Genomic DNA, 26,653 nt, shown 5'->3' with positions numbered 1-26,653 from the left:
GAGAGGGGGAGGAGGACACGTCCAGGAAAATTCACTCAAGATTTAAAAGGGCATTGAGGGGCCCTGCGGTTATAGTACAGCAGGTAGGACTCTTGCCTTGCACACCGCTAACCTGGGTTTGATCCCTGGCACTACATATGGTCCCTGAGCCTCCTCAGGAGTGATCCCTGAGCGTAGAGCAAGGAGCAAGTCCTGAGCACCGTTGGTTGTGGCCCCCAAAACAAAAACAAAACTAAAGGTACATTGCTTCGGTAGTGTCAGTTTTGTATGCCCGTCGTATAGGCAAATATACAAAACAGAGGCGCAAACAAATATTATGGGCAAGTCTCCTGAAGACAGCATTATTTGTAGTAAACAAAGGATGACATCATTAGAATAATCACCAGGAGGGCAATGGTGAGACTAATTGCAACTCCTGTGTGATGGAAGACTATGATATCGATTTTTTTGTGTGTGGGGGAGGGCCAAACCTGGCGATGCTCAGGGGTTACTCCCGGCTCTGCACTGCCCCAGGCAAGGCAAGAAGCGCCCTACCCACTGTGCTATCACTCTGGCCCCAGACCACACAGATATTTGTTTTGTTTTGTTTTGTATCACACCGGCAATGCTCAGGGGTTACTCCTAGCTCTGCACTCGAGAATTACTCCTGGTGGTGCTGGAGGGCCATATGGGATGCTGGGGATTGAACCCAGGGCAGCTGCTTGCAAGATACATGCCCTACCTGCTGTACTATCGCCCTGGTCCCACCACTACACAGATTTTAAGAGGCAGATTTATTAGTGAGTGGAATAGCAAGGCACAGCATGGGGTGCGACCTATCACTTATGTCTAATTGTGTAATTGTGTCTCATATATGTTGCCATTTATTGCCTCAAATATGTCTGAAAAGGTATTTGAACCGTGAACAGGTATTACCTTTAAATAAAAGTTACCTTAAAGGGCATCACTAGAGCAGAAGATGAAGAAGAGATTCCAGGGGAAACCTACTCAGTCATTTGAACTCTGAGTGTCATCCTCGAGTGCACAATGCCCCGCTGGCAGTTACAAGGTGACGGCAGTCTAGAAATGTCACCCAGGCTCCATCTCATCACCTCTGCCGGCTGCGCCCAGTCTTGGGTGTCATACTGCCTGCGCCCAGCAGGAGGCAGCACAGACCCACCAAAGCGTTGGTCCCAAGCATCCCTTCTAGGATTTTCTCCTCTGTGGACCCTGATGGGAAAGACACTTCCTGCTAAGTCAACCAAATTTATTAAGCCACGATTGATTAAATTTTCTTTTTTCTTTTTTTAACGTGTCTCTCGAAGCTTCTGATCAGCACAACAAGAGGAAAAGCAGGCTTGCTGAGCTGACTATTTTCCACATCTGGGTCCTGTCAGTCCAGACTCATTTCCGTTAGGCCTGGTGAGATGGTGGTTGGCAGTGGCCTGAGCACCCCAGGGGCTGCGGGCAGAGCCTGGCAACTACTGCATTAGAGGCTCCTCGCCCTGCTCAGGCTTTCCGCCTCGGGAGAGACACTTGCCCCGCACGTGGCCCCTCCGGTTTTGATCCCCCAGCACTGCCAGGAGTGACCCCTGGGCACAGAGCCAGGAACAGCCTCTGACCACCCCCTCCCCCCACTCCCCCAACTAAAAAAGTAGTTCTGGACAAGAGGAGCATGAACAGTTGCTGCTCTTGCCCCCAGAAGCGTCGAGTGTCTGTCCCTGCAGGGCTGGGAGCAGTCCAAGGACAGGGCCTCTTGTCATTTGTCACCCAATCCCCAACACAGGCCATGCCGGCCCACAGCAGGGCAGTACGTGGAGAGAGACTGACTGCCCTTGAGGACAACGGGGGGAGGAAAGAAGTGGTCCTAGTCCATCTCTGGGGCAAGACGGACCTAGGCTGGGGGAGAGGGCAGGGGGCGGGGGGCAAGGGGGAAGGACCCTGCTTGGTTTTACCTTCCAGTGCCCAGCTGGGACAGGAAATAAGTGGCCTCGTCGTAGCTCACCCACCTGGTGACCTTGGCACCAGAAAGACTGAAATCAGGTCAGCCTGGAGGGGCGGGGGTGGCGGGGGAGAGGCACCCACCCCAAGGCCGTCTTCATAAGGAGACAGCTCAGCCCCAGCTCTGGTTTAAGCTCGCCAGTGGTTTGGTTATTGAGAGGGTGGGGAAGCTTAGGACCTTGGTCTGGCCTAGAAAAGAAATCCAGGTCTCTCTCATTAACCCCTCCATAGCACAGAGATGCCCACAAACCAAGGAGGGACACAAGGGACAGGAGCAGTGTGCCAAGGTCCAGGGTTCCCTTAATCCTTTCCCACCGGGGAAGAGAGGGGTGGGCACGGGGTGGGCACGGGGTGGGCCGGCAGCTCCACGCAGTGTGGACCTGGGAGGCGCTTCCCTTGGGCTAGTCACTTAACCTCTCGGAGCCTCAACTTCCCCAGCCTCGGAAATGAGGGTAGCGCACCTACCTTCCCCCAGCCATGGTGAAGATGAAGCAAGAAAGGCTGGAAGTATTTCTGTAACTGCCAGACGCAGGCTTGCTCAGGAGAGCGGGGCGCGGGTGCAAAGGGGTCCCGGCGGGTGGGGCGCTTGTTCCGGCTCCGATCTCAGCTCCCCAGCCTCCCCCGGTTTCTGGACACCACCTCGGCGGGCGCCGGCTTGTGGCCGGCGGCCTTTCCCCGGGGAGCCCCCTTGCCAGAGCCCCGGGGCAGGCGGGCACGAGCCCCGGGGTGGGACCGAGGGCGGGGGTGGTCTCCGCGGGTCCGAGTCTGCGCCCCGGCCTGCCTCAGGGGTTCCCGTTCGCAGCTGGACCCCTCCGGGTGCTTAGCTCGGTTCTGGGCTAAACGGAGGCGGAGAGAAACACGGGGTGGGGGGCCTGGAAGGGGGCTCCCACCTCCTCAGCCGGGGACCCGGAAGGGGGGCGCAGCCCTGACGCCCTGCACCGCCGGCTCCGGGGGTCCCCCAGCCGCCGCCCGGGGGTCTGCCCCGCTCGACCCGGGGTCCGCGACTCTTCCCCCGGCAAGCCCGCGGTGCCGGCCCGGAGCGGTGCGGAGCGCGCGGTTCTAGGACCCGGAGGCGGCCGAGCCGCGCGCGCCGCCGGCGGAGCCGCGCCCGGTGGCCCCGCGCTCGGGCAGGTGGAGCGGCGCGGGCCGCCCCCTCTGCGGCTGGACCCCCGGCCGGCCGGGCCGCGGCCGCCCCTCCCTGCAGCCCGCCCCCCCGGGGCCGGGCGCGCGGCGGCGAGATGCGGTTTGCGCGCTCGGGGAGCCACAGCAGAAGTTGGAGAGGCGCCGAGGGGGGAGCCCGCGCCGCCGCTTCCTGCCCCCGGCCCGGCCCGCCGCGGCCCCCGCGCCCCGAGCCCCACTTCCTCCCCCCGCCGCGCCGCCCGGGGCCGCCCCGATGGGTCGCTGAGCCGAGCGCCCGCCCCGCCGCCGCGCCCCGCCGCGCCCCCGGGCCCCCGGCAAGCTGGATCTCCGCGGCTGGAGGCGCCTGACCGGCTGGGTGGGGACCACCATGGGCAACGCGGCCGGCGGCGCCGAGCCGCCCGCGGCCCCCGCCGCGCCGCCCCCCAGGTCGCCCGCGCCGCCCAAGCAGCCGATGCCCGCGGCCGGCGAGCTGGAGGAGCGCTTCCACCGGGTGCTGGTGAGTGTCCCCGGCCCGCGCGGGGCGCGCCGCGCGTCCCCGCCCCCGGGATCCCGGGCCCCGTCGGTGCCCCGAGGGCGGCGGGGGGAGCGGGCGGCCGCGCCCCGGGGCGCCGCTCTCACCCCCCCCTAAACTTTCTTCTGCTGCGCCCCGTTCCCTCCCCGGGGCGCTCCCCTCCCCCTGCGCTCCTGGGTCGAAAGGGCTCCGAAATGTCCGGTGAGGAAGTTGGGAGCGCAGCCGGCGAGGGGGGGTCCTCGGCCCCCCGTCGGGGTCGGGCGCGTCTCTGCGGTGCCCGGCGAGGGTGACATTTCTGCTTGGGCAAGGGGGGCCGGTGGAGGCGCCCGCGGGCCGCTTTTCCGGCTGCCTGGGCTGCTGGGAGCGGGGTCAGACCTGCAAATGTGGGAGAGGGGTCTGGGGTCCTTATCCGGGTACCCCCTCCCCACCCGAGGGCTTCGGGGTAGGTAGGGGGCGTCAGGAAGGCTTGAGTGGACCCCTTCCACCACACACACACACATTGTCCTGGGGAGGGGGGGCTCAGGGCCACGGGGGAGGAGGCAGGAGGGAGGGTCAGGAAGGCTTCTCGGGAACACCCTCCCCTCCCACACGCACACATTGTCCTGGGGTGGGGGGCTTGGGGCCAGGCTGGGTGGGGTGGGCTGGGGCTTCAGAGTGGAGTTGACCGGGATGGGAGGCCGGTGGAGGCAGAAGTGAGGGGAGGCCACTTTCTCACTTCCTCTCCTGCAGATGGTCCCGGGGCTCCTTCCCTAGGATGACCTGGGGGTCCGTCCCCCCCCACAGGACCCAGCCAACGGAGGAAGAAAGTGTGCTTCCCCGCACCCCCAGGCCCTGCCTGGTGTGACCCGGCTGAGGGTGGGGGCCGGAGGCTGGCCCAGGGGCTGGGGCTCCCCCACCCCCTGACATCATTTCCCTCCCCAGGCCTGTCCTTAGGGCACACTTGCCAGATGTGCCGAGGCCCCTCCTAGGAGTTCCTGGAAACCGTGTGGCTGCAGCCTCTCCTGGGAGAAAGGCTGAGGGGGCTGTCTGGAGGAGCTCTGGGTGCCCTCGGGGAAGCCCCCTCTCTACTTCTGCTCCCCCAGGGCCCGGCAGAGCCCAGGCAGCGAGCAGAGCAGATGGGGGTGAGGGGAGAAGGAGCCGCAGCCCCTGGGGCCATCTGCGAGCCCCAGTCGGTTCTGAGGGGACAGAAGCCTTCCCCCCCCAGCCTGCCTCTGCATACAGGGTGGGGGAGCACTGCGGGGAGGGAGCACGTGCATCATTTAGAGCAGCAGAAGAGCCGGAAGTGAGTTGAGGGCTCCCCGCCATGGACCTCCTAAGGACAGGGCTTCCATTTTGGCTTCACCCCACTTGGCGGAGGGCTGGACCGCTTGGGCTGCTGTGCTGAAGCAGGGGAGGGAGGCTGGGGGGAGTGTAGGGCGCGGGTCACCGCTGGGGCTCCCTCCACCCAGCCCAGCCTGTTTATACCTACACCTGCTTCCTGGGGAGGGAGCCTGCCACCCCCTGTCCTCTTGCGGGCAGGACACACCCAACCCGCACAGCTCGAGAATGCAGGGCTGGCAGCAGCTGGGAGACCCACAGGCCCGCTGGGCACCTCAGCACCCCTGCTGACCTCCGGTGCTCTGCTTGGCCACTGTCTGGGGGAAGGCGGGGGATGGCCGCCCCCGCCACGATGGGACCCCCTCGTCCTTTTCGTGGTGCTGGGACCCAACCCAGGGCTCCTCCCTCGGGGCATGTGCTCAGCCCAGCGGCCACCTCAGCCTGCCTGCGGGCCACAGCCCGAGCCGGGGTCCAGCCACGTGGCTCCCAGAGTCCCTTCCTCTTCCTGAAGCTCAGCCTTCACCTCTCGGGTGGCGAGTAGGATCCCCCGGCCCTGAACTGCTCCCCGCTGCTGGTGGGGCGGTCCTCCTGCGGGCAAGGGGTGCCCCGGCTTGGGGGGCGGGGAGAGAGTTGAACCCAGGGCCCCCCACTGCTGCCCCGGCAATGTGGAAGGGGACAGGGGGGCTGAGGCTCGGAGAACCCGCCCGCCGGGGGCCAGGCCCAGCGGCCGTGTCCTTCCAGGTCCTGGACACGGTTCGCACCTGGGGTACCCTAAGCATGTGCCTCAGAACGTCGTGGGTCCTGGGCGGGGTGTGACCCCGGCGGTCCTGCCGTTCCGCTGGCCCCTGTCCCTCTGAGGCTGACCAGGCGCGGTCTGATGGGGCTGCAGCAGCTTCTGGAGCCAGCGGCCTCCTCCTCAGTGGGCCAGGGGACGTCTGGGGACAGACAGCTGTGTCTCACGTGGAGGGTCCGGCAAGGTCATGGCCACATGGGGCGGTGTGGGGCTGGGCCAGGCTGTGGCTGACATGCCCGGCCGGCCGCTGGACAGGACACGGGTAGGGGGGCCGAGCATGCAGGAGGCGTGATTCACCGGGACATGTGGGACCCGTTGGCACCGGGCTGGGGGAGACGAGCGGGAGCAGGTGGGGTTGCCCCAGGGAGAGCCGGGCCTGCCCGGGAAGGTGGTGACTCATGGTGGGAAAGACCGAGCTGCTTCCAGGGCTCTGGGGTGGCACGGTGTGGGGGCCGCTGGGTCACCCCCTACCTGAGTGACCCCGAGCACCAGGCTGCGCTCTCTGAGCCGGTTTCCAGAAGGAAGGAGAAGAAAACAAAACACAAGCAGAGAGGCGGGACCCGTGGGGCAGAAGGGGGTGAGGGGAGAAGGAGCCACAGTCCCTGGGGCCATCTTTGAGCTTGAGTCAGTGCTGGGGGGGGACATAGGCCTTACCCCCACCTGCCTCCGTGCACAGGGTGGGAGAGCCGGTCAGAGGGGGGAGGTACTGGGCGGGGAGGGGGGAGCACATGCATCATTTAGAGCAGCTGGAAGCCGGAAGTGAGTGAGTTGAGGCCTCACCCTGGACCTAAGGCCCTGCTTTCACTCTGGCTTCACCCGACTCGGGGCCTCCGGGGCAGGCTCCTTGGAAGCCCCAAAGGGATGGAACCAAGTTGAGGGGCTCAAGAATAGAGGCCAGGGGCTGGAGCGATAGCACAGCGGGTAGGGCGTTTGCCCTGCGCGCGGCCGACCCGGGTTCGATTCCCAGCATCCCATATGGTCCCCCGAGCCCCGCCAGGAGTAATTCCTGAGTGCATGAGCCAGGAGTAACCCCTATGCATCGCCGGGTGTGACCCAAAAACCAAAAAAAAAAAAAAAAAATAGAGACCAGAGCGTTAGTCCAGTGGGGAGGGCATTAGCCTTGCACGCGGCCGACCCAGGTTCGATCCCCAGCATCCCATATGGTCCTCCAAACACCACCAGGAGTAATTCCTGAGTGCAGGGCCAGGAGTAACCCCTGAGCATCACCGGGTGTGACCCAAAAAGTCAAAAATAAAAACAAAGAGTGCTGAGCACCAGGCCTGACTCAGAGGAGGTGCCCGCCTCACCCTCACCCCTGCAAGGAAGTTAGGGGGCTGAATCCCATGGTGGGCTTCACCTTGGGGCCCTGACCCACCTCTCCAGGGGGACCCCCTCCACCAGCACCACCAGGACCACTCTACCCTGCCACTGCGCCCCCCTGCCCGGTGCCCACCACCTCGGGTCCCATCCCTACTGTGGCCCAGCCCAGAGCTGCCTGGCACCGGAAACCAGGAGGCCCACCTCTCGGGGCGGGGCGGGCGCCAACGGTAGGCTGTGCACACGGGGAGGGGCGGCCCCCCACTTCCCTCTGAGGGGTGCTTGTGGGGGGGGTTCCCCAGTGAGTAAGAGCTCAATGTGGGCAACAACAGGAAGCGTAGGGTGCTGGGTGGCAGGAAGTGGGTCTGACAGTTCTTGGTTCCTCAGTGGGGGGGGGGCTGAGCTCAGCTGTCTGCAGAGACCCCTGGGTCGGGACCCCCCCCCCACCTTCTCCTTTCTTACAGGCTGTGTCACCGCAGGTGGATGCCTTAGGTGACTCCAGGCCTCGGTTTCTCTTTTGTGAATGGCCGTGCCCACTTTGTAGGTTTGTGGGGGTTTTGGTAAGTTAAGGGACATCAGACCTCCGGGGGCCTCAGTGGGTGACAGCATGGGATACAGCGTCTCCTGTGTCCCTGCCGGCCTGGCCACTGAGTCTGGATGAGGCGGCTCGCAGCTCAGAGGGCCTCGGCACCCACCTCCCCTCCGCTGGGCTGGGGTTGCTCATAAACCCTGGGGTCTTTTCCCCCCTCTTTTTGTTTTTTGAGTTTATTTTTTTGAGTTTGAGTTTATTGTTTTGAGTTTGTTTTTTTGTTTATCTGGTGCTCAGGCCTTACTCCTGGCTCTGCACCCAAGGATCACTCCTGGCAGGGCCCCGGGGACGGAACCCAGGTCAGCTGTGTGCAAGACAAGTGCCCTACCCACTGTACTATCCACTCCCCCCGCCCCCGAAAATCCATTTACTGGAAAATTTTAAAAAGTGGATAAAATTGATTGTTCTTTAAGACGCGCTGAAAGCTCTCCAACCAAAGGGCACACAGAGCTGGGGGAGAGAGCAGGGGAAGTGGGGGATCAGGGGTCAGGGGACCCGGGGCTCCTGCAGGGCTGTGCCAAGGCTGGGGCGGGCTGATGCCCGAGTTCCAGTCATCACGGACTCAAGGCCTTCCGGGGGAGGGTGGCGGGTGTGGGGTGAGTGTGCAAGCAGGGTGTGGGGCGTCCAGATGAGCACAGCCCCAGGGGACACCTGCTCCCAGGACAGCGTTGTGGGAGGTGGGGGACACAGGCTGGTCTGAGGGTCAGGAAGGAAGAGATTGAGCCCACATGTTCCAACAGTTAGAATGCGGTCAGCTCCTGTTCTTGGTCAGAGCCTGAAAGTTGCTCCCCTTTGCCTTCCCCCACCTCCCCGCCCCACCCCCCCTCCAGCCTAGGGCTGGATCGGGGTTGGGTGGAACCTTGGCGGCTGGGGCCTGGGATGGAACTCACTCTTTCGGCTACTTTGCATGCAGGAGGCCCCGCTCCACCCGTAGCACTGCCGGGAGAGACCCACCCTGCACCCCGGGCCCCTGAGCACTGCCAAAAGAGACTCACCCTGCACCCCAGGCCCCTGAGCATCCCCGGGAGACACCCCCGTACCCAGACCAGTGGACAGATGAACCCCACATTAACCCTTGCTGGCGGGTCTGCTCTCCGTGCTCCCACTGCCCTCCCCAGCTGGCCGCTGTGCTCTCTGGACGGCCAGGGTCCGGTGGGACAGGAGGGAAGTGCCTTGTTTGGAGGGGCTGGGGACGAGGGGGGGTGTCCTGAGTCCACCTAGAGGGCTTAGTCACAGCTGCCCGCCCATCCCTGGAGCAGGTGTCCCCACCTGGGCCCCCTGAGTGCGGTCAGCACCCCTCCTCTCCCAGCCTCAGTCCTCCTGGCTGGGGGCTGGCGGCGGGGTCTGACCCTGTTTTCTGCGGTGGCTTCGCCCCCTCTGCCCGCAAGGCTTTGGCTCCCCGGGGTCCATCTCTGGGTGGGCACAGCCCCGAGCAGCTGCTAATTAGTGCTCAGCGCTGTCAGAGCTATTCTGATTTCCGAGCCTAAATTTAGCCCGTCTGGCAGGCAGGCGTGCAGTCGGGGCCCTGAGAAGGCCCGGGTGGGGAAGGGGCTGAGGGGCCAGCAGAGGGGTCCCTGCCCCAGGAGTGGGCAGGGCCCGGGGCGCAGTGCCAGCCCTGTACCCCAATCCTGTGCCCGCTCCTCACCTTGGGAGGTCACAGTGCCCATCTGTGCTGACCCCCGCAAGAGGGAAGGAGGGTACGGGGGGGGGGGGCACAAGCTTTCGGGGCCATCGTGATGGTTCCAGGTGGCCTTTCAAAGTGTCACTTCCCCAGAAGGGACAGGGTGAAGTGTCCACTCCTCTAAGTCTCCCAGCTGCGGCCAGCCATCCCTCTCCTGTGCCTCTCCACCCCGCCCTCCGCCCAGTCCATCCCGGGGCCTGTGGGATGGTGCTGGACCGGGAGAGACAGGATGGAGGCGGGAAGAGAGGAGAGGGCAGAGAGAGGGGAGAGGAAGAGGAGAGAGGCGGGGAGGGGCAAGGGGAGGAGTGGAGGACAGGGAAGGAGAGAGGGAGAGAGGAGGGGGAGAGGGAGAGGAGAGGCCTGCCCCCTCCCCAGCTCCTGGCTGCCCCCTATCCCCCTGCCAGGCTCTGCCCTCAGGAGCTCCCGCCCTTGGCAGGTGGAGCTGCCCCCCCCAGATGTTTCTCAATCTGCTCCTTGCGCAATGGGGGCGGGATGAAGGCGGCCGGCCGCAGCAGGCCTGGGGGGCCCTGGGGGGCCTGGGAGCCGGGCTCCACCTCCCAGAGGGCCCAGCGGAAGTTTGGGCAACAGGGGCCCAGAGCACCAGCTTCCTGTTGTCTGGGGCTGACCTGTGGCAGTGATTTTGGGGCGAAGTCTGGCTAGGGCCCTCCATCTAGGCCCAGCACCCCAGAGCGGAAGCTGAGGAGCGTCCAGGGGTGTGGCCACCTCGGCTCCAGCTGTGACCTCAGGCCTCAGACTGGGCCGTCAGAGTGTGATGAGCCCAGAGTGGGCTCCCTAGGACCGCCTGGGTCTCCCTAGAGCAGGGGACGGGATACCGGCTTGCGGTGAATTGGCGTCATCTTCTGGGTCTGTCAGAGTTGCACTGAGGCTGGGGGCGCAGGGACCCCCAGGACTGTGACACCTGTGTGGGGGGGGCCTGTGCCTGCCCTGGGGCGGGTTTTCTGCCCCCAACCCCGAAGGCTTTCGCTTAGCCCCAGGTGCCTGGCCCTGAGCACCTCCTCGTGGGAGCTTTCCGCTCACTTGCGTTTGGGTGGGTTTGTCTCGGGGTCGCCAGAGCCCCCAGCTGCAAGGCCGCCTGCCTTCCCCGACGTCTGTGTGAGACTCGTGCAGGGGGCTGGGGTCCTGCCTGCACCTGGCACCCTAGCTCAGTGGGGAGATGGGTCCAGGGTCGAGGCCCAGGAAGTCGGGTGGGTATGAGTGACGGCCCCGCCTGGAGGCGCCAGCATGACCAGCGTCACCAACCAGCACCCTGAGGCCCCCGTTGGGCCTGGGTCTTCTCACCATCTAAGGCTGGTCCCTGGGGACAGTGTGGGGCTGGGGCTCCTCCTGTGACAGTCCTGATGGTGTCCTGATAATGCCCCTGCCCTCCCCGCTTGGGGCACAGGAACCCCCACCAGGGCGACCTGCGGGGGTCTCACCCAGGAACCCTCCACCAGGGTGACCTGTGGGGGTCTCACTCAGGAGCCCCCAAACAGGATGACCTGTGGGGGTCTCACTCAGGAGCCCCCAAACAGGATGACCTTTGGGGGTCTCATCCAGGAACCCCCCACCAGGGTGACCTCCGGGGGTCTCACCCAGGAACCCCCCCAACAGGGTGAACTCCGGGGGTCTCACCCAGGAGCCCCCAGCAGCGTGCCCTTGGGGGATCTCACCGGCTCCTTTCCTCCCCAGAGCTGCATGAACCTACCCCCAGACAAGGTGCAGCTGCTGAGCCAGTATGACAACGAGAAGAAGTGGGAGCTCATCTGCGACCAGGTGGGTACCAGTCCCTGGCCCTGGGGGGCTGCTGTGCCACCCAGAGCCCCGGGGACCCCCCCCACCCATGGAGCCTCTGTGCGGGACCTCAACCTCCATAAAAAGGCCTCAGGTGTTCCCGGGGCCTTCCGGGTCAGGAGCAGGGCTGGGTTCCCCTGGGTGGGCTCTGGGAGCAGCCTGGGGCACACTCCAGTTCTGGGGGTGAGGGGGTGGCCCAGGGCTGGGGTCTTCCCGTGGGGATGAGGACCAAGGGCCAGGGATCTCTGTCCTTCTGCCCGGCTTGGAGGGGCTCCCTACAGCACCCCACGTGGCGCCAGGGCTGCCCCCCCCCTCGTGCCCGGCCGCTGTCCATGGTGGTGGCGGGGCCCAGCCTCCAGCTTCTGCGGAGGCTGGCGGGCGTGGCTGTGGCGGCTGAAAGGGGGGGAGTTGGGGCGCAGGGGCTTCCCTGGGGAGCCCTGGCGGGGCTCCGGCTCCGGCTAATGGACGGAGATGGGAGCATGAGTGGGCAGGAGGCCGGAGGGCGGGGGAGCACTTGGAGGGGAGCAGCCTCACTGGCGCTGGGCGGGGTCACTCTGCTGTGTCTGGCATCTCAGTTTGGGGGCTCAAAGGCCTGGGGGACCTGGGAGGGTGAGGCGGCTGGTGGGGTGTATCTGAGGGGTGTGGGTTGGGGGTGGGGGGGCAATGAGGAGGCTCCTGGCGCCAGAGCTGGGGTCAGGACTTGCTCGGTGACACGCAGGCGGGTGGGACACTGGGCTAGCTTGGGAAGGGGCCAGAAGCCGGTGCTCCCCACAGCTCCCCCGGGAGTGCTCTCTCAACTCTGGACTGTGGGGGCCTTGGGAGGGAGGAGGGCCGCTACTTAGTGGCCTGTCGCAGGGCCCCAGCACAGAGATGGGGTGTCCGGCAGGGCTGACCCTCCAAGGCCTGGCAAGGCTGTGTGGGGCCTGTGGGGACGCTGGCCCCAGGGCCCTGGAGAGCAGCTGGAAATGCTCGTTTCCCTTGGGCACTTCCGGGTGCTGAGGAGAGCCTGATATGGTTAGTCAGAGCCGAGGACGGGACCCGAGCTCTGACTGGCCCCTGTCCATGCCTCTGTTTCCCCAGGAGCGCTTCCAGGTCAAGAACCCCCCTACTGCCTATATTCAGAAGCTGAAGAGTTACCTGGAGACTGGGGGTGTCAGCCGAAAGGTGGCCACTGACTGGATGTCCAACCTGGGGGTATGTCTCCCCCTTTTTCTGCGACCCTCTGCACCTTCCAAACCCTGGGCAGCTGGAGTAACTGTGGGTACAAGCTTTTCTATGGGCTTGTGTGGGTGTATGTGTGAAGCGTGTGTGTATGTGGATAAGTGTGAGGGTGTATGCACAGGTGTGTGTGTGTGTGTGTGTGCAGGTATGAGTGAGGGGGTGCGTGTGCGGGTGTGACACTGCTCAGGAGTGTGTGAGAGGTAACAGTGTGCAGGTGTGAGGATGTGTGCAGATGCGAGTGCAGGTAATGAGTGTGTGCAGAGGTTAGTGAGGGCGTGGGGTAGATGTAAGTGTGTGCGGTGTGAGGGTATGTGTGCAGGGTATGTGTGTCGGGGTGAGTGAGAGTGAGTATGCAGGGGTGAGAGTGTGTGCAGGTGTGTGTGCAGATGATTGTGTGTGTGTGCCTTTATGTGCAGGGGTGAGTGTGTGCAGGGGTATGTGCAGATGAGTGTGTGCAGGTGTGTGTGCAGGTATGTGCAGGGGTGAGTGTGTGCAGGGGTGTGTGCAGATGAGTGTGTGCATGTGTGCGGGTGAGGGTGTGTGCGCAGGTCTGAGTGTGTGTGCATGCTGTGGAGTGTGTGTGAGGGGTGAGTGGAGCCTTGTGCTCTCACACCCCCCATACCTGTGTGCTGCAGGGCACAGGGTGCTCGTGGGCCGGGTGTGTCCATGGTGGCCAGTGTGTGGACCATGTGTGCACTGTGTGGGTCTGAGTGCCCAGTGATAAAAGCCCCAGTGTCTGTCTTGGGGGGTGTGGGTCCCAGTGTCTGTCTTGGGGAGTGTGGGTCCCAGTGTCTGTCTTGGGGGGTGTGAGTCTCAGTGTCCGTCCCCCGGGGGTGCGAGTCCCAATGTTTGTCCCGGGGGTGTGAGTCCCAGCGCCTGGGGTCCGTGAGCCCCAGTGTCTGTCCTGTGTGTGTGTGCCCCAGAGTCTGTGAGCAGCTGAGGTTGAGTGTGGGCAGGCGTGTGGAGGCGTGTGGAGGCATGTGGAGGTGCTGAGGTGTGGAGGCCCCGTGAAAGGCCAGTTACGGGGGGAGGGCAGGAGCTCCTGGCTGCTGCCACCAGGCTTGGGGGGCCTGTGGGAGAACGGTGCTCCCTCCTCCAGATGACCCTGTTCTTGGCCCCCAGTTCAAGAGGCGAGTCCAGGAGTCCACTCAGGTGCTTCGGGAGCTGGAGATCTCCCTGAGGACAAACCACATCGGGTGAGCCTGGCCTGAGGGAAGGGACCCAGGAGATATGGGAGTCGGGAGATTTCTGGGGGGCCAGGAGAGATCTGGGGCTCAGAGCCTCCCCTCGCTGCTCCTCTCCTCCCGCCCTCGACCTCTGCTCAGAGACAGGGCTGGGCTGTGGGTCCAGGGGTCAGTGGGCTGCTGTCGCCCCGGGGGGAGGCACCCAAGGCCGCGAGCTCGGTGCCCACTGGGCAGCACCTCCTGTGGGCGGAAGTCAAGGAGCCCCTGTTGGCAGGTGGGTGCAGGAGTTCCTCAACGAGGAGAACCGGGGCCTGGAAGTGCTCCTGGACTACCTGGCCTTCGCCCAGTGCTCCGTCACGTAAGCCCTGGGCCCTCCTGCCACCCCAGAGCCCCCACCCTGCTCCCCACTAGTCCTCGGAGGGGCCAGGAGGGACACAGCCTGGGTGGCCCCTGGGAGCTGAACCACTGCCTGCCTCCTCTGGCCATGCCCAGCGCAGTGCTGGACTTCCACCTCCTCCTGTGCCCTGGTCTTCCCCCCCTTCCCCACCGCCCTGAGGTGCCCTGTGACTCCGGGACCCCCTGACAGGTATGACATGGAGAGCACCGACAACGGGGCGCCCGGCTCGGAGAAGAGCAAGCCACTGGAGCAGTCGGTGGAGGACCTCACCAAGGGGCCGTCCCCCACCCCGACCCCTCAGCCCAAGACTCGCCACCTGACCATCAAGTACGTGGCGCTGTGGTGTCGCGGCAGGGGGACACTTAGCCAGCCCCACACTGGCCTCGGGGTCGGAATCACACAGGGCTGAGTGATGGGGGCGTGGAGAACTTTGGGCTGGAGTCCAGGTGGGTCTGGGTTCAGGAGGGGGCTTCTGGGTTGGCGGGCCCCTCTTTAACCCTCTACCCCCCGTTTTCTCCTGTGCGGCCTCCAGGTGCCCCCCATCGCCCCGGTAGGTACCCGCCTTGGGGCAGGTGCATGTCTGGGGGCTGGGTGAGGTATGCAGCTTTGACTTAGGGCATCCTGCGTGGAGGTGGGGGAGAGAAGAGGCTGCCTTGGACCTCCTGGGGGCTCCCCATCTTTGCCCCTTGCCTGTTGGGGTCCAGGGGATCAACTGCATGTGGTACCCCCAAATGTTCACAGTGTGTTTCTTGGGTCCTCATTTGTCTAACAAACATTTCTGAGCATTTACTGTGGATCGCGCCCCCAGGAGGCCTTAACCCCCCCCCACCCCCTTCCCCCTGGGGACTATGCATGCGAACAGGTGCTTGTGGACCTTGCAGGCAGCGCCAGGGCCAAGGAATGGCATTCTGGGCTGAAGGAACAGCATGAGTCAAGACTTAGGGAGGCCTAAGGATGGGAGAAGGGCACAGCGCAGGCAGGCAGAGGGAGGAGGAGGTGGGGCCTTGCAGCCTTGGAAATGCGACAGGATGCCAGGAGCCGCGTGGCAGTCACGACTGGCAGCTCTCTGCTGATGACAAAACCCGACCTTCTAGCAGCCTTAGTGAGCACGCGCACACAGGCCCCGCTCTAAGTCATTTCACACACCCAGAAACCCCGCTGGGGAGGGGCGGGTGTCACGGTGCCTATTTTATAAATGGGGACGCCCAGGCACAGGGAGCTTCAGTCCCTGGCTAGTAAAGGGTGAGTGGGATGTGAACCCCGCATTATGTCTGAGTGCTGGCTCTGGATGGAAGTGGCGCCTGGGGCGGTGAGCACGCGGCCCCTCCCCCTGGGGGTGGAGCTCCAGCTAAGCCACACCCCTGCTCCTGGGGGTGCAGCTCCAGACAAGCCACACCCCCTGCCCCCTGGTCTCCAGGGAGCAAGGAAACCCTGCTGCCCTCGCCTACCCCCTTTGGTTGAGCGAGGCAAGCAGAGGGACCTGAGGTTCCACACGTGCCCTCTTGGGACTGGAGAGATAGTGCAGCGGATGAGGTGTTTGCCTTGCGCATGGTCGACCCGGCTTCGATCCCCTGTATTCCATATGGCCCCTTGAGCCTACCAAGAGTAATTACCAGGAGTAATTCCCGAGTGCAGAGCCAGGAGTAACCCCTGAGTACTGCCGGGTTGTTTTGACCCCCAAAGCAAACAAACGTATCCTCCTGACTTCCTCAGGAGGCGTCTGCGTGGTGGTGGATGGGTGGGGGTGGGGAACCACTACGCTGACGCCTCCTCCTGCCCTGCCCAGGATGACCCCAGCCCACAGCAGGAAGACCCTGCGGAACTCGCGCATCGTCAGCCAGAAGGACGATGTGCACGTGTGCATCATGTGCCTGAGAGCCATCATGAACTACCAGGTGGGCTGTGGCCCCAGGGCAGGGTCCCCCCTCCCCCAGCTTGCATTAAAGGCCTTTGAAAAGAAGAAGCACCATGGCGGGGGCCGGAATGATAGCACAGCGGGTAGGGCGTTTGCCTTGCACATGGCCGACCCGGGTTCAATCCCCGGCATCCCATATGGTCCCCCAAGCACCGCCAGGAGTAGTTCCTGAGTGCAAACCCAGGAGTAACCCCTGAGCATCGCTGGGTGTGACCCAAAAAGCAAAAAAAAAAAAAAAAGAAGAAGAAGCACCATGGCGAGTCAGTCGGGGTTCAATAGAAAGAACTTACAGAGCTGGAGCCCAGAGAGACTAGAACAGCCCAGCCCCAAGACTGGGGGATCCCAGCCGGCAGCCGGGGGGGGGGTCAGCCTGCAGGAGCTGACTCCCCTCTTTCTGTAGTCTGGCTTCAGCCTCGTCATGAACCACCCCTATTGCGTCAACGAGATCGCCCTGAGCCTGAATAACAAGAACCCCAGGTGAGGCAGAAGTCCCCAGCATCTCTCCACATCTGGCCTGACCCCCGATGCTCAGGACTGTCGCTCAGGCACCCCTCCCCCAGCAGATCCCTCCTTTCTCCTGAGCCCCCTCACCCCAGCACCTTTCCAGTGGGGCCATGGCTGCTCCCCGGTCCCTCCCCGGCCCTCACCCCTCTGGCTGCTGCGCCTGCCCCTTCTCCAGGGCCAACCTGCCCCCCCCTTCTCTCCCCAGAACCAAGGCACTGGTGCTGGAGCTGCTGGCAGCTGTGTGCCTGGTGCGGGGGGGACATGACATCATCCTGGCGGCCTTCGACAACTTCAAGGAGGTATTGGAGCCCCCACACCCAATGCAGTGCGACCTGGACCTCAACTGGGGCTGGCCGTTGGGGCCTGTGATGTGGACTCGGGAGGGCTGCCGGGCGGGCCTGTCGGTATTGCAGGTTTGGGCAGTCTGGGATGGAGAAGGGAAGGTGATACTTGGGTCTCCAAAAGAGACAAAGAAGGGGGAGAAGACAGACCAGGAACATTTGAGCGAGTAAGCCGATTGCAGTGCGTGGGAACGTGATCTCTGCCGGGCGAAGGGTATCGGGTGTGTGGGAGCTGCAGGGGGTCAGGGAGCCCCCGAGTGTGAGCCAGGACCTGGCCTAGGTGCTCGCCCCGCAGGTGGGAAGGTGCCAGGATGCTGGAGCAGCGGGGGTGGTGGGGTGGGCATGACAGGGGAAGAGATGGGTCGGGGGGGGGGGTGTGTGGTGGGGGGCAGGTTGGAGTGGACAAGGAGACTGTGCCTTTTCCGGATTGCACAGAGGAGCCTGAGAGGCAGCGGGTGGCAGGAAGTGTGTCAGCGGGCCTCAGGGCCAGTCACCTCCCTACCTCCCTCCAGGTGTGTGGCGAGCAACATCGCTTTGAAAAGCTGATGGAGTATTTCCGGAACGAGGACAGCAACATCGACTTCATGGTGAGCCGGGGCGGGCAGGAGCACGCGTGGGTTTGGGCTCTGCTCCTGCCCGGGTGGGCCGGGCTGGGGCAAGGTAAAAGGGGAGGGATGGAGATGAGGGAAGGAGAGGGAGGAGGCTCTGGGATGCACGTGGGGGAGTGTGGAAGGCACTGGAACCCCACAGGAGACTCACGGCCGGGCGCTGGTCCCTGCCCCCAGGTGGCCTGCATGCAGTTCATCAACATCGTGGTGCACTCGGTGGAGAACATGAACTTCAGGGTCTTCCTGCAGTATGAGTTCACGCACCTGGGCCTGGACCTCTACCTGGAGGTGAGCCCTGCATCCCGCCCCGGCCCAGACGTACCTCACTGTGGAGTACAGGTCACTGGTCAGCAGCAGGGGTGCGGCAGTCAGGCTGACCTGGGTTCCAGTCCTGGTTGTGCCCCTTCCATGTGATTCTGAATGGTCTCTTCTCCCTCGTCTCAGTTTTCCCATCTGTGAAAGGGGAGAAAGGTGGAAAACACTAATGACGGTGTGGAGACAGCAGTGCGTGCACTTGTTAAGACCCCCATGCTTGGAGCTGTTGTTGCAGGCACTGGGACAGGCTCGAGGGGCCCCTGGAGCACCATTCGCAGATGGGCACTCAGACAGGAGCACCTCCGGGGGTGTGCAGAGATGGAGGGCACAGAGAGAGCTGGTACAGGCTGGACGGTCCAGGCCATGGAGGAGTTTCTTGCCTAGGAAAGGGGGTTTTGCCACTTTCCAGCCCAGCCAGAGCGAGGAAGTTAGCTGCAGCGTTCATACTCGATTACTTCAGGAGGCTTCCTGGAGGAGGGGGCCTCTGGGATCGCATGTTAGCAAGTCAGTCTTGATTTATTTATTTAGTTTGGTTTTGGGGCCACACCCAGCGATGCTCAGGGGTTACTCCTGGCTCTGCACTCAGGAATTACTCCTGGCGGTGCTCAGGGGACCATATGGGATGCCAGGGATTGAACCTATAGGTTGGCCATGTGCAAGGCAAATACCCTCCCCACTGTGCTCTTGCTCTAGCTCCAAGCCAGTCTTACTTTGAACTGAAAAAAAAAAAGGGGGGCTGGAGTGATAGCACAGTGGGTAGGGCGTTGCCTTGTACACGACTGACCTGGGTTCAATTTCCAGCATCCCATATGGTCTCCTGAGCACTGCCAGGAGTAATTCCTGAGTGCAGAGCCAGGAGTAACCCCTGTGCATCGCCGGGTATGACACAAAAAGAAAAAATAAATTAGCAGTGCTCAGAGCCTGCTCCTGGCTTTATACTTAGAAGTGACCTTGGTGATGCTGGGGGACCCTATGTGGTACACGAGGTCAAACAGTGGTCGAGGGATGCAAGGCCAGTGCCTTAAACCCTGAGCTATTTCTTTGACTCCATGAAAGTCCTAATAAAAGGTGAGAAGCAGGCTAGGGTGAAAGAGGCCTCTGATGGAATATTACTCAGCCCTGAAAAAAGAAATGTGGGGGCAGGAGAACAGTAGGCAGGGTACTGGCCTTGCATGCAGCCATCATTACCTTGATTGAGCCAATGGGTTCAATCTCCAGCACCCCATAGGGTCCCTCAACCCACCAAGAGTGACCTCGGAGCACAGAGTAAGTCCTGAGGATTGTCTGGTATGGCTCGAGCCCCACCTACAAAACCCCCCCCTGCCAAAACCAAATAAAACATTCCTCAAAACCCCCGAATACAGTGCTCAGTGAAAGAGATCAGACACAAGTAGATTATGGGTTGTCACAAGCTGGGGGAAGAGAGAATGGGGAGTGGCTGTTAGGTCTTTAGATGACAGGAATGTTCTGGGAACGGACAGTGATGCTGGTCATGCAACCTACGACTATACCAAACACTCATGAGTTACAGGCTTGAAAATGGTGAATTCTGAGCCTGGGATGCGGCTCCATGGTAGAACACTTGCCTGCATATGTGAGGTCCTGGGTTCGATCCCAGACACCACCTCCTCCTGCCCCGCCACACCACACACACACACACACACATACACACACACACACACACACACACACACAGAGTTGAGATAGCTAAAATAATGAATTATATCCCAATGAAAACATAAGGAAAAGGGGGCTGGAGCGATAGCACAGCGGGTAGGGCCTTTGCCTTGCACACGGCCGACCCGGGTTCGAATCCCAGCATCCCATATGGTCCCCTGAACACCGCCAGGAGTAATTCCTGAGCGCAGAGCCAGGAGTAACCCCTGTGCATCGCCAGGTGTGACCCAAAAAGCAAAAAAGCAAAAAACAAAAAACAAAACCATAAGGAAAAACAGCGGGCTAAAGGCTGAGTGACAGGGGCAAGGGAAGACCCCGACCCTGCCGCAGCCACATGCTGCTGGTTCCGCCCCGGACAGAAGCTGAAGCTGACGGAGAGCGACAAGCTGCAGGTGCAGATCCAGGCGTACCTGGACAATGTCTTTGACGTGGGGACACTGCTGGAAGACACGGAGACCAAGAACGCGGTGCTGGAGCACATGGAGGAGCTGCAGGAGCAAGTGAGCCAGGTGAGCGCCGGCCTGGGAGTCTTCCCCCCTCCAGATCCTGACCTTGGGGGGCGCCTGGTTCACCGGCCCCTGCACCCAGCCCTGCTGTGCCCTCCCTTAGCAGCAGCACAGGCCCCGCCCCGGGCGGGCTCAGACCCGCCCCGACTTGGGTGGGGTCGGGGTCCCGGGCCGCCCCCGGCCCCCGCGGCGCCCGACTTGCACCCGCACCCGCCGTGCTCGGGCGCCCGCCCCGCCGGAAGCCGCCCCCAGCGCCCCTGCGGGCGGGTGCGCCGGCGGCCGCCCCCTCAGCGGCGGTGCCAGTGCCCGGCCGCGGGCGGGAGCTCACCATGTGCCGGTCCCCCAGCTGACAGAGCGGCTTCGGGACGCGGAGAACGAATCCATGGCTAAGATCGCGGAGCTGGAGAAGCAGCTGAGCCATGCCCGCAAGGAGCTGGAGACGCTGCGGGTGAGGCTGGGGGGCCAGGGCGGGCACCCCTCCTGCGCCCCCCCCCCCCCCCCGGGACCAGCGGGAGCCCGGCGGGAGGACGGGGCTCTGTGCCAGGCTCGCCCCTGCCCACTGACCTCTCTCCCGGATCCAGGAGCGGTACACCGCGTCCGCGTCTCTGGGCGCCTCCAGGCGTGCCCCGGAGCCCGAGAAAGTGTCGGTCCCCGCCCTGGCGCGGCCCTCGGCCCTGGAGCTCAAGGTGGAGGAGCTGGAGGAGAAGGGGTTAATCCGAATCCTGCGGGGGCCGGGGGATGCGGTCTCTATCGAGATCCTCCCGGTAGCTCTGGCAACTCCCAGCCCCAGCGACGCCCCGACTCCCGGGGCGCCCACCGGCTCCCCCAGCCCAGGTATGCAGAAGCTTCCAAGCTTTCAGCCGGGTGGGGTGGGGTGGGGGTGGAACCGGGATTTAGAGGACAAGCCGAAGGACATACCGGGAGGAGAAAGTGGGGAGAGGTAGGTGCGGGGCGCGGGGGTCAGGGGAGGGGGAGGTATGGGCGTGACCCAGGTAGGTGAGGTGGGTGGGAAAGGGGTCCAGTGCGCATGCGTGGGGACCACCCGAACTAAGTTGACGTCCTTCTTGCCCCCCTCCCCGCTTCTTGCATTCCTTAGATCTTCTGCCTGAGGCACAGCCAGTTCCCGGAGCTGCACCCCCGCCGCCCCCGCCCCCGCCCCCACTGTCTGGTCTCTCCTCACCACTGCAAGACGCCCCCTCCTTGGCACCCCCACCGGCTCCGCCTCTCCCAGGCAGCCTCGAGCCCCCACCACCTCCGCCTCTGCCGGGAGATGTGCCACCGCCACCCCCTCCGCCTCTGGGAACAGATGGGCCAGTGCCTCCCCCACCCCCACCGCCTCCAGGAGGACCCTGCACCAATGACCTCAGTGCAGACGTGGGTTCAGGTAAGCCCACCATCGGGGCTGGGAGAGATGCAGTGAGCCGTTCTGACCTGTCTGTCACCTGCCTCCGCTGTTTGGGGACCTCCTGCCTGCCCTCCCAGGACCTCGGTTTCCCAGTAGCCCCCTCCCTGCTCACCCGTCCCTCCGTGTCTCAGGCATGAAGGCTAAGAAGCCCATCCAGACCAAGTTCAGGATGCCCCTCTTAAACTGGGTGGCCCTGAAACCCAACCAGATCTCGGGCACCGTCTTCACCGAGCTCAACGATGAGAAGGTGCTTCAGGTCAGTGGCCCCTGCTGTGGGCAGCAGGGAGGACCCTGGATGGGGGTGGGCACGGGGTGTTCATTTCCTAGGCTCTGATTACCGTCAAGGGCAGAGGCGCACAGGGAGGGGCTGGAGGCACCCCGAGTGCCAGTTCTTAGATGCTCCGGTGACAGTCTCCAGAACCCCCGAGCTCCCAGCTCCGTCCCTGCAGAGGGACAGAGGGGTGCCTCCTGTGCCCGGTCTGGCCTCTTCCTTTCTGGGATCTTGTTTCTCAGCTGGTGGCCTGCTCAGGACTGTCCTCCCTGGAAGGACCAACGCCACCTGCCCCAGCTCTTCTCCCTGTGTCCTCAGGAGCTAGACATGAGTGACTTCGAGGAACAGTTCAAGACGAAGTCCCAAGGGCCCAGCCTGGATATCAGTGCTCTCAAGGGCAAGGCAGCCCAGAAGGCCCCCAGCAAGGCCACGCTCATCGAGGCCAACCGGGCCAAGAACCTGGCCATCACTCTGCGCAAGGGCAACCTGGGGGCTGACCGCATCTGCCAGGCCATCGAGATGTGAGTACCCGGGGCCTCAGCTGGACCAGGGTCAGCAGGCAGCAGCTAGAAAGAACACCTCCGATACAGTCCGGTGTCCAGCCAGCGTCATCCAGTCCTGCTCAGGGAGGAGGGTGGGGTGTTTTGCCTGCCCGCCCACCTGCCAGGATTCAGGCCCAGCGCTGACAGCTGGTCCTGCACCAGTGACGCACGCATGATGCGGACTCCAGGCTTCCTGGCCCCCAACTTCCCTGTCTCTTACCTCTTGACGCAGGAAATTGTCGAGGAACAGGGTGGGTGGGTGATGCTGCTGCTTTCCAGAGCTGGTGGGAGTGGAGTGAGAGCTACTCTGCCCTGTCTCCCCCAGGTATGACCTACAGGTCCTGGGCCTGGACTTCCTGGAGCTGCTCACCCGCTTCCTGCCCACAGAATACGAGCGCAGCCTCATCGCCCGCTTCGAACAGGAGCAGAGGCCGATGAAGGAGCTGTCGGAGGAGGACCAGTTCATGCTGCGCTTCAGCCGCATCCCTCGCCTGTCTGAGCGCATGGCCACACTCACCTTCCTGGGCAGCTTCCCGGAGACAGTCCAGCTGCTCATGCCGGTGTGGGCGGGGTAGACAGGGTGGTGGGGGCGGGGCAGATATGATGGTGGGGGCGGGGCAAGGCAGGCGTGGGCGGGGCAGACAGGTGGGGCGGGGTGGGGCGGGCATGGGTGGGGCAGACTGGGTGGTGTGGGCGGGGACAGCCTGGGACCTGTGGGCAGACAGAGCAAGACTAGCCTCTTGTGGACCCAAAGCTGAGTGCATCTGGGAATATAGTTCAGCCTTCTCTGAGGGTTGCTCCCCACCCCACCCCAACTTACATTTGCCTTCCACATCCCGTCCCTAGCAACTGAACGCCATTATTGCAGCCTCAATGTCCATCAAGTCCTCTGACAAACTCCGCCAGATCCTCGAGGTGAGACCCGGAAGGCGAGGATCCCCTCCATGACACCTTGCCTGTTGTGTGTTCTGTCCTGGACCTACCCGCACATCTAGGTTATAGCAAATTAATTCCTGCCTCTCGCATACAAGCTCAGGACAAAACAGAGAGGTAGGGTGGGACTGTGTGTTTGATAAGGTACCTGAGGGACTGGAGCCGTAGTACAGCAGGGAGGGCATTTGCCTTGCACGCGACTGACCTGGGTTCCATCCCGAGAATCTCATATGGTTCTCCGAGCGCTGCCAGGGGTAATTCCTGAGTGCAGAGCCAGGAGTAACCTCTGATCATCGCCTGAGTTTGGCCCTCGAACAAAAACTGAAAACCCTCCAGAACAACAAGGTACCTGGCTAAGGGCTGAGTCCCCTTTGGAGATTGCTGAGATTAACAGTGCACCCAACTCCCTGGAGTCTCAGAGGGTCCCTTGAGGCTGTTAAAGGCCTTGACCCCACAGTCTGAGACGTGGGTCACATGGTATGAGGGCAAAGTCGGGTGTGCCACGGTGTTGGCTGTGCACGTCACTCCTGTCTGCCTGTCCCCCACATGCACACAGGCCATCAGCGCCGGAGCGCAGAGGGGTATGATGGGGGTTTGTTCTCCACCACCTTTCCTTCTTGTGCTATTTCCACGTCCAGCGCCAGGCCTCTGCTGAGCCCTTCCCTGTCGTTCCCAGATCGTCCTGGCCTTTGGCAACTACATGAACAGTAGCAAGCGTGGGGCAGCCTATGGCTTCCGGCTCCAGAGTTTGGATGCGGTGAGGGAGACAAGGAGGGACCCCTGACCTGGGAGCTGGGGGCTGGCTGGGGGTCTGTGGCTTATGATAGGCCCTCCCTCAGCTGCTGGAGATGAAGTCCACTGACCGGAAGCAGACGCTGCTGCACTACCTGGTGAAGGTCATTGCGGAGAAGTACCCACAGCTCACTGGCTTCCATGGGGAACTGCACTTCCTGGACAAGGCGGGCTCAGGTAGGGGTGTGTACCCCGCCTCTGGTGGTGGGGGGTGAGGACAGACAGATGGCTTAGGAGGAGGCAGGGAGACCCCTGGATGTCATTAGGCTGAATTGTGCCTCTGACTGCTGGCTTTTCCCTGCTGTCCCACCTGCTCAGTGTCCCTGGACAGTGTCCTTGGGGATGTACGCGCTCTGCAGCGAGGCCTGGAATTGACCCAGCGCGAGTTCGTGCGGCAGGATGACTGCGTGGTGCTCAAGGAGTTCCTGAGGGTCAACTCGCCCACCATGGATAAGATGCTGGCAGACAGCAAGACGGCTCAGGTGGGCCCCTGGAGGTGGAGGTGGAGCGGCAGAGCCATGGCAGGGTCACCTTGGGGAGCAGGAGGGAGGGGACACCTGCCTGGAGGAGCAGAGATCGGTGGCTGGTGTTTCAAGGGGGTCAGGCTCGAGGGCCGGGCACTGGTGGGGCTGATAGGCTGTGCCTGCAGGAGGCCTATGAGTCCGTGGTGGAGTACTTCGGAGAGAACCCCAAGACCACGTCCCCCTCCATGTTCTTTACCCTCTTCAGCCGCTTCGTCAAGGCCTACAAGGTACGTGCATGACGTGGGCGAGCTGGAGCCCCCCGGGGAGCACTTCAGCCTCTCCACAGGAGCACTGTGAAGGCTGGGGGCTGTGGGAGTTCTAGTGTCTGGGGGTGGGGGGTGGATAGGAAAAGGTAGACACCCCCTCATGGAAGCCCTCCTTGGTCCTTCAGAAAGCTGAGCAGGAAGTGGAGCAGTGGAAGAAAGAAGCCGCTGCCCAGGAGGCAGGCGCTGACAGCCAGGGCAGAGGGGAGCCCCCAGCCCCCAAGGTGAGTAGCTGCCTCTGAGCGCTGACGGCCCCGGGCGGAGGGGAGCCCCCGGCCCCCAGGGTGAGCAGCTGCCTCCGAGCTGGCCTCGGGCCCGCCTGGATGCCCGGCATCTTCACCCAAAGGTCTGGCTCTTCTCCTCATGCTATGGGGGGCCAGGCAGGTGTTCTAGAGTTTGGTGGCCCTGGGGAAGGGGATCTGCAGCTGAAAACCCCATGCCCTGCCTCCCAGTCCCCACCCAAGGTCCGGCGGCAACAGATGGACCTCATCTCTGAGTTGAAACGGAAGCAGCAGAAGGAGCCCCTCATCTATGAGAGTGACCGGGACGGAGCCATCGAGGACATCATCACAGGTGAGGGTCGTCTGCTCCTGTCCTACCCCTGAGCTGTCTGTCTTTCCTGCTACTTTCCATCCACCCCCCCCTCCCAGCCTGGCGGTGATGGGGGTGTGTGGTCTAGCTGCCTCACTGCTTCTTGCTTCTTTTTCTGCCTTTTTTTCTTTTTCCTTTCTCTTCCTCCCCCCACCCGCCACCCCAGTGCTCAAGACAGTGCCCTTCACTGCCCGCACCGGCAAGCGGACGTCCAGGCTCCTCTGTGAGGCCAGCCTGGGAGAGGAGCTGCCACTCTAGGTACCTGCATGGCCTGGCCTTGGCTCCCTGTGGCTGCCCACACTCAGGGGCCATGCGGGGACTGAGCCGTGCTGCCGTCCCTGGGCCACGCACTCCAGGGAGGTACCTGGGGCGGGGGGGCCGCAGTCTGATGAACACAAGTCAACCCCCTCTACCTGCTTCTAAGATGGGCTCCTGCAAGGGTGCGGCTTATGCCTTGGAATGGTGGACCCTGCACTGAAGGGTCCTTGTGTCTCCTTCCACCCGCCAGATCTTCGGAACCAGCCCTACATTCGATCAGATACAGGCCGCAGAAGTGCTCGCCGGCGCCCCCCAGGACCCCCACTACAGGTCACTTCCGACCTCTCCCTGTAGCTGTTATGGACGCAGATGGACTTCGGGGTGTGGGGGAGCAGGAGAAGAAGCCTGGACAGAGCTGCTGTCTCTCTGCCGTTCCCCCCTCCCTCCTGCCTTGGGGCACACCCTCGTCTTGCCACATGGGGGCAGCATCGCCAGCCCCTCCCTCTAAGTGCAGCACCCTAGTCCCGCCAATAGCCATACTTAGCCACAGTGGGAGCCTAGCCTGTAATTTATAAAGTGCAACCTCGCATCCCCAAGCTCCCCACCCCAGTCCCAGCTCCGGGGACCCTCCATGGACCTTATTTTTATACAAGATTAATAAAGATGAACAAAGATGTTTGCAAAAGACCCGAGTCCACTCCATGCCCGCTACCCCCACTCCCACCACACATAGTCAGTTTCACTTTGTCAAAGTTTTTACTTGTACAAGATCTTCAGAGCGGATTTCAGGCTGGAGAGGGAGAGAAGGGTTGTCTCTGCACCAGAGTTGGTGGGGAAGGAGCCAGCTTCGCGAGGTGCATATGCCTGCACGGCGGGTGCACAAACCCTGTGGAAAGCCAGTGAGCGCATGCAAGGGCCAGCAGCTTGTGTTAGAGACGCTGGGTTAGCACTGGACCAGTGCCTTTCTGCCGTTCTACCTCGGTCTGTTCTCTCATTCTCGCCCTCCAGTGTTTTCAGGTTACATTTCTATTTCCGCCTGCCCCCTTCCACCTACCCCTGCCACGGTCCCACTTTTGTTTGGTTGTTGTTGCAGGGGCAGGGCGCACAACAGTGCTCAGGGCTTACACCTGCCTCTGCGCTTAGGGATCACTCCTGGCAGTGCTCAGGGGACCAAAAGGGATGCTAGGGATTAAACCCTGAGTCGGTTGCGTGCCAGACAAGCGCCCTTCCCACTGTACAAATCTCAAGCCCAGGTCGCCACTTCTCGAAGTTCTGTTCTGCACCTCC

The 26,653-nt window shown here is 62.9% G+C and overlaps 1 protein-coding gene across 4 annotated transcripts; it reads left to right on the top strand.

Annotated features, from left to right (window-relative positions):
• Positions 1-3,351: 3,351 nt before the first annotated feature.
• FMNL1 (formin like 1) lies at positions 3,352-26,051 on the top strand. 4 transcript variants are annotated; one of them, XM_055131652.1, is made up of 28 exons: positions 3,352-3,616; positions 11,018-11,101; positions 12,200-12,313; positions 13,463-13,536; positions 13,799-13,882; positions 14,111-14,248; positions 14,454-14,471; positions 15,708-15,816; positions 16,237-16,313; positions 16,546-16,639; positions 17,194-17,268; positions 17,467-17,577; positions 19,641-19,790; positions 20,134-20,235; positions 20,369-20,621; positions 20,884-21,171; positions 21,324-21,448; positions 21,782-21,984; positions 22,331-22,565; positions 22,852-22,920; positions 23,615-23,695; positions 23,778-23,907; positions 24,049-24,212; positions 24,380-24,481; positions 24,646-24,741; positions 24,970-25,090; positions 25,275-25,366; positions 25,617-26,051. In XM_055131652.1, the coding sequence occupies exons 1-27, from the start codon at positions 3,488-3,490 to the stop codon at positions 25,364-25,366; spliced, it is 3,318 nt and encodes a 1,105-aa protein (XP_054987627.1). In that variant the 5' UTR covers positions 3,352-3,487; the 3' UTR covers positions 25,617-26,051. The 4 variants fall into 4 exon arrangements, with proteins under 4 accessions (XP_054987627.1, XP_054987629.1, XP_054987626.1 ...); XM_055131654.1 differs by lacking the exon at positions 14,454-14,471; XM_055131651.1 differs by lacking the exon at positions 25,275-25,366.
• The last annotated feature ends 602 nt before the right edge of the window (positions 26,052-26,653 follow it).

The sequence above is a fragment of the Sorex araneus genome, chromosome 3, assembly GCF_027595985.1.
Source record: "Sorex araneus isolate mSorAra2 chromosome 3, mSorAra2.pri, whole genome shotgun sequence".
In the NCBI taxonomy this organism is placed as follows: domain Eukaryota; kingdom Metazoa; phylum Chordata; class Mammalia; order Eulipotyphla; family Soricidae; genus Sorex; species Sorex araneus.
Note: the sequence above shows the minus strand (reverse complement) of the source record. Positions and strands in the feature narration are given on the sequence as shown.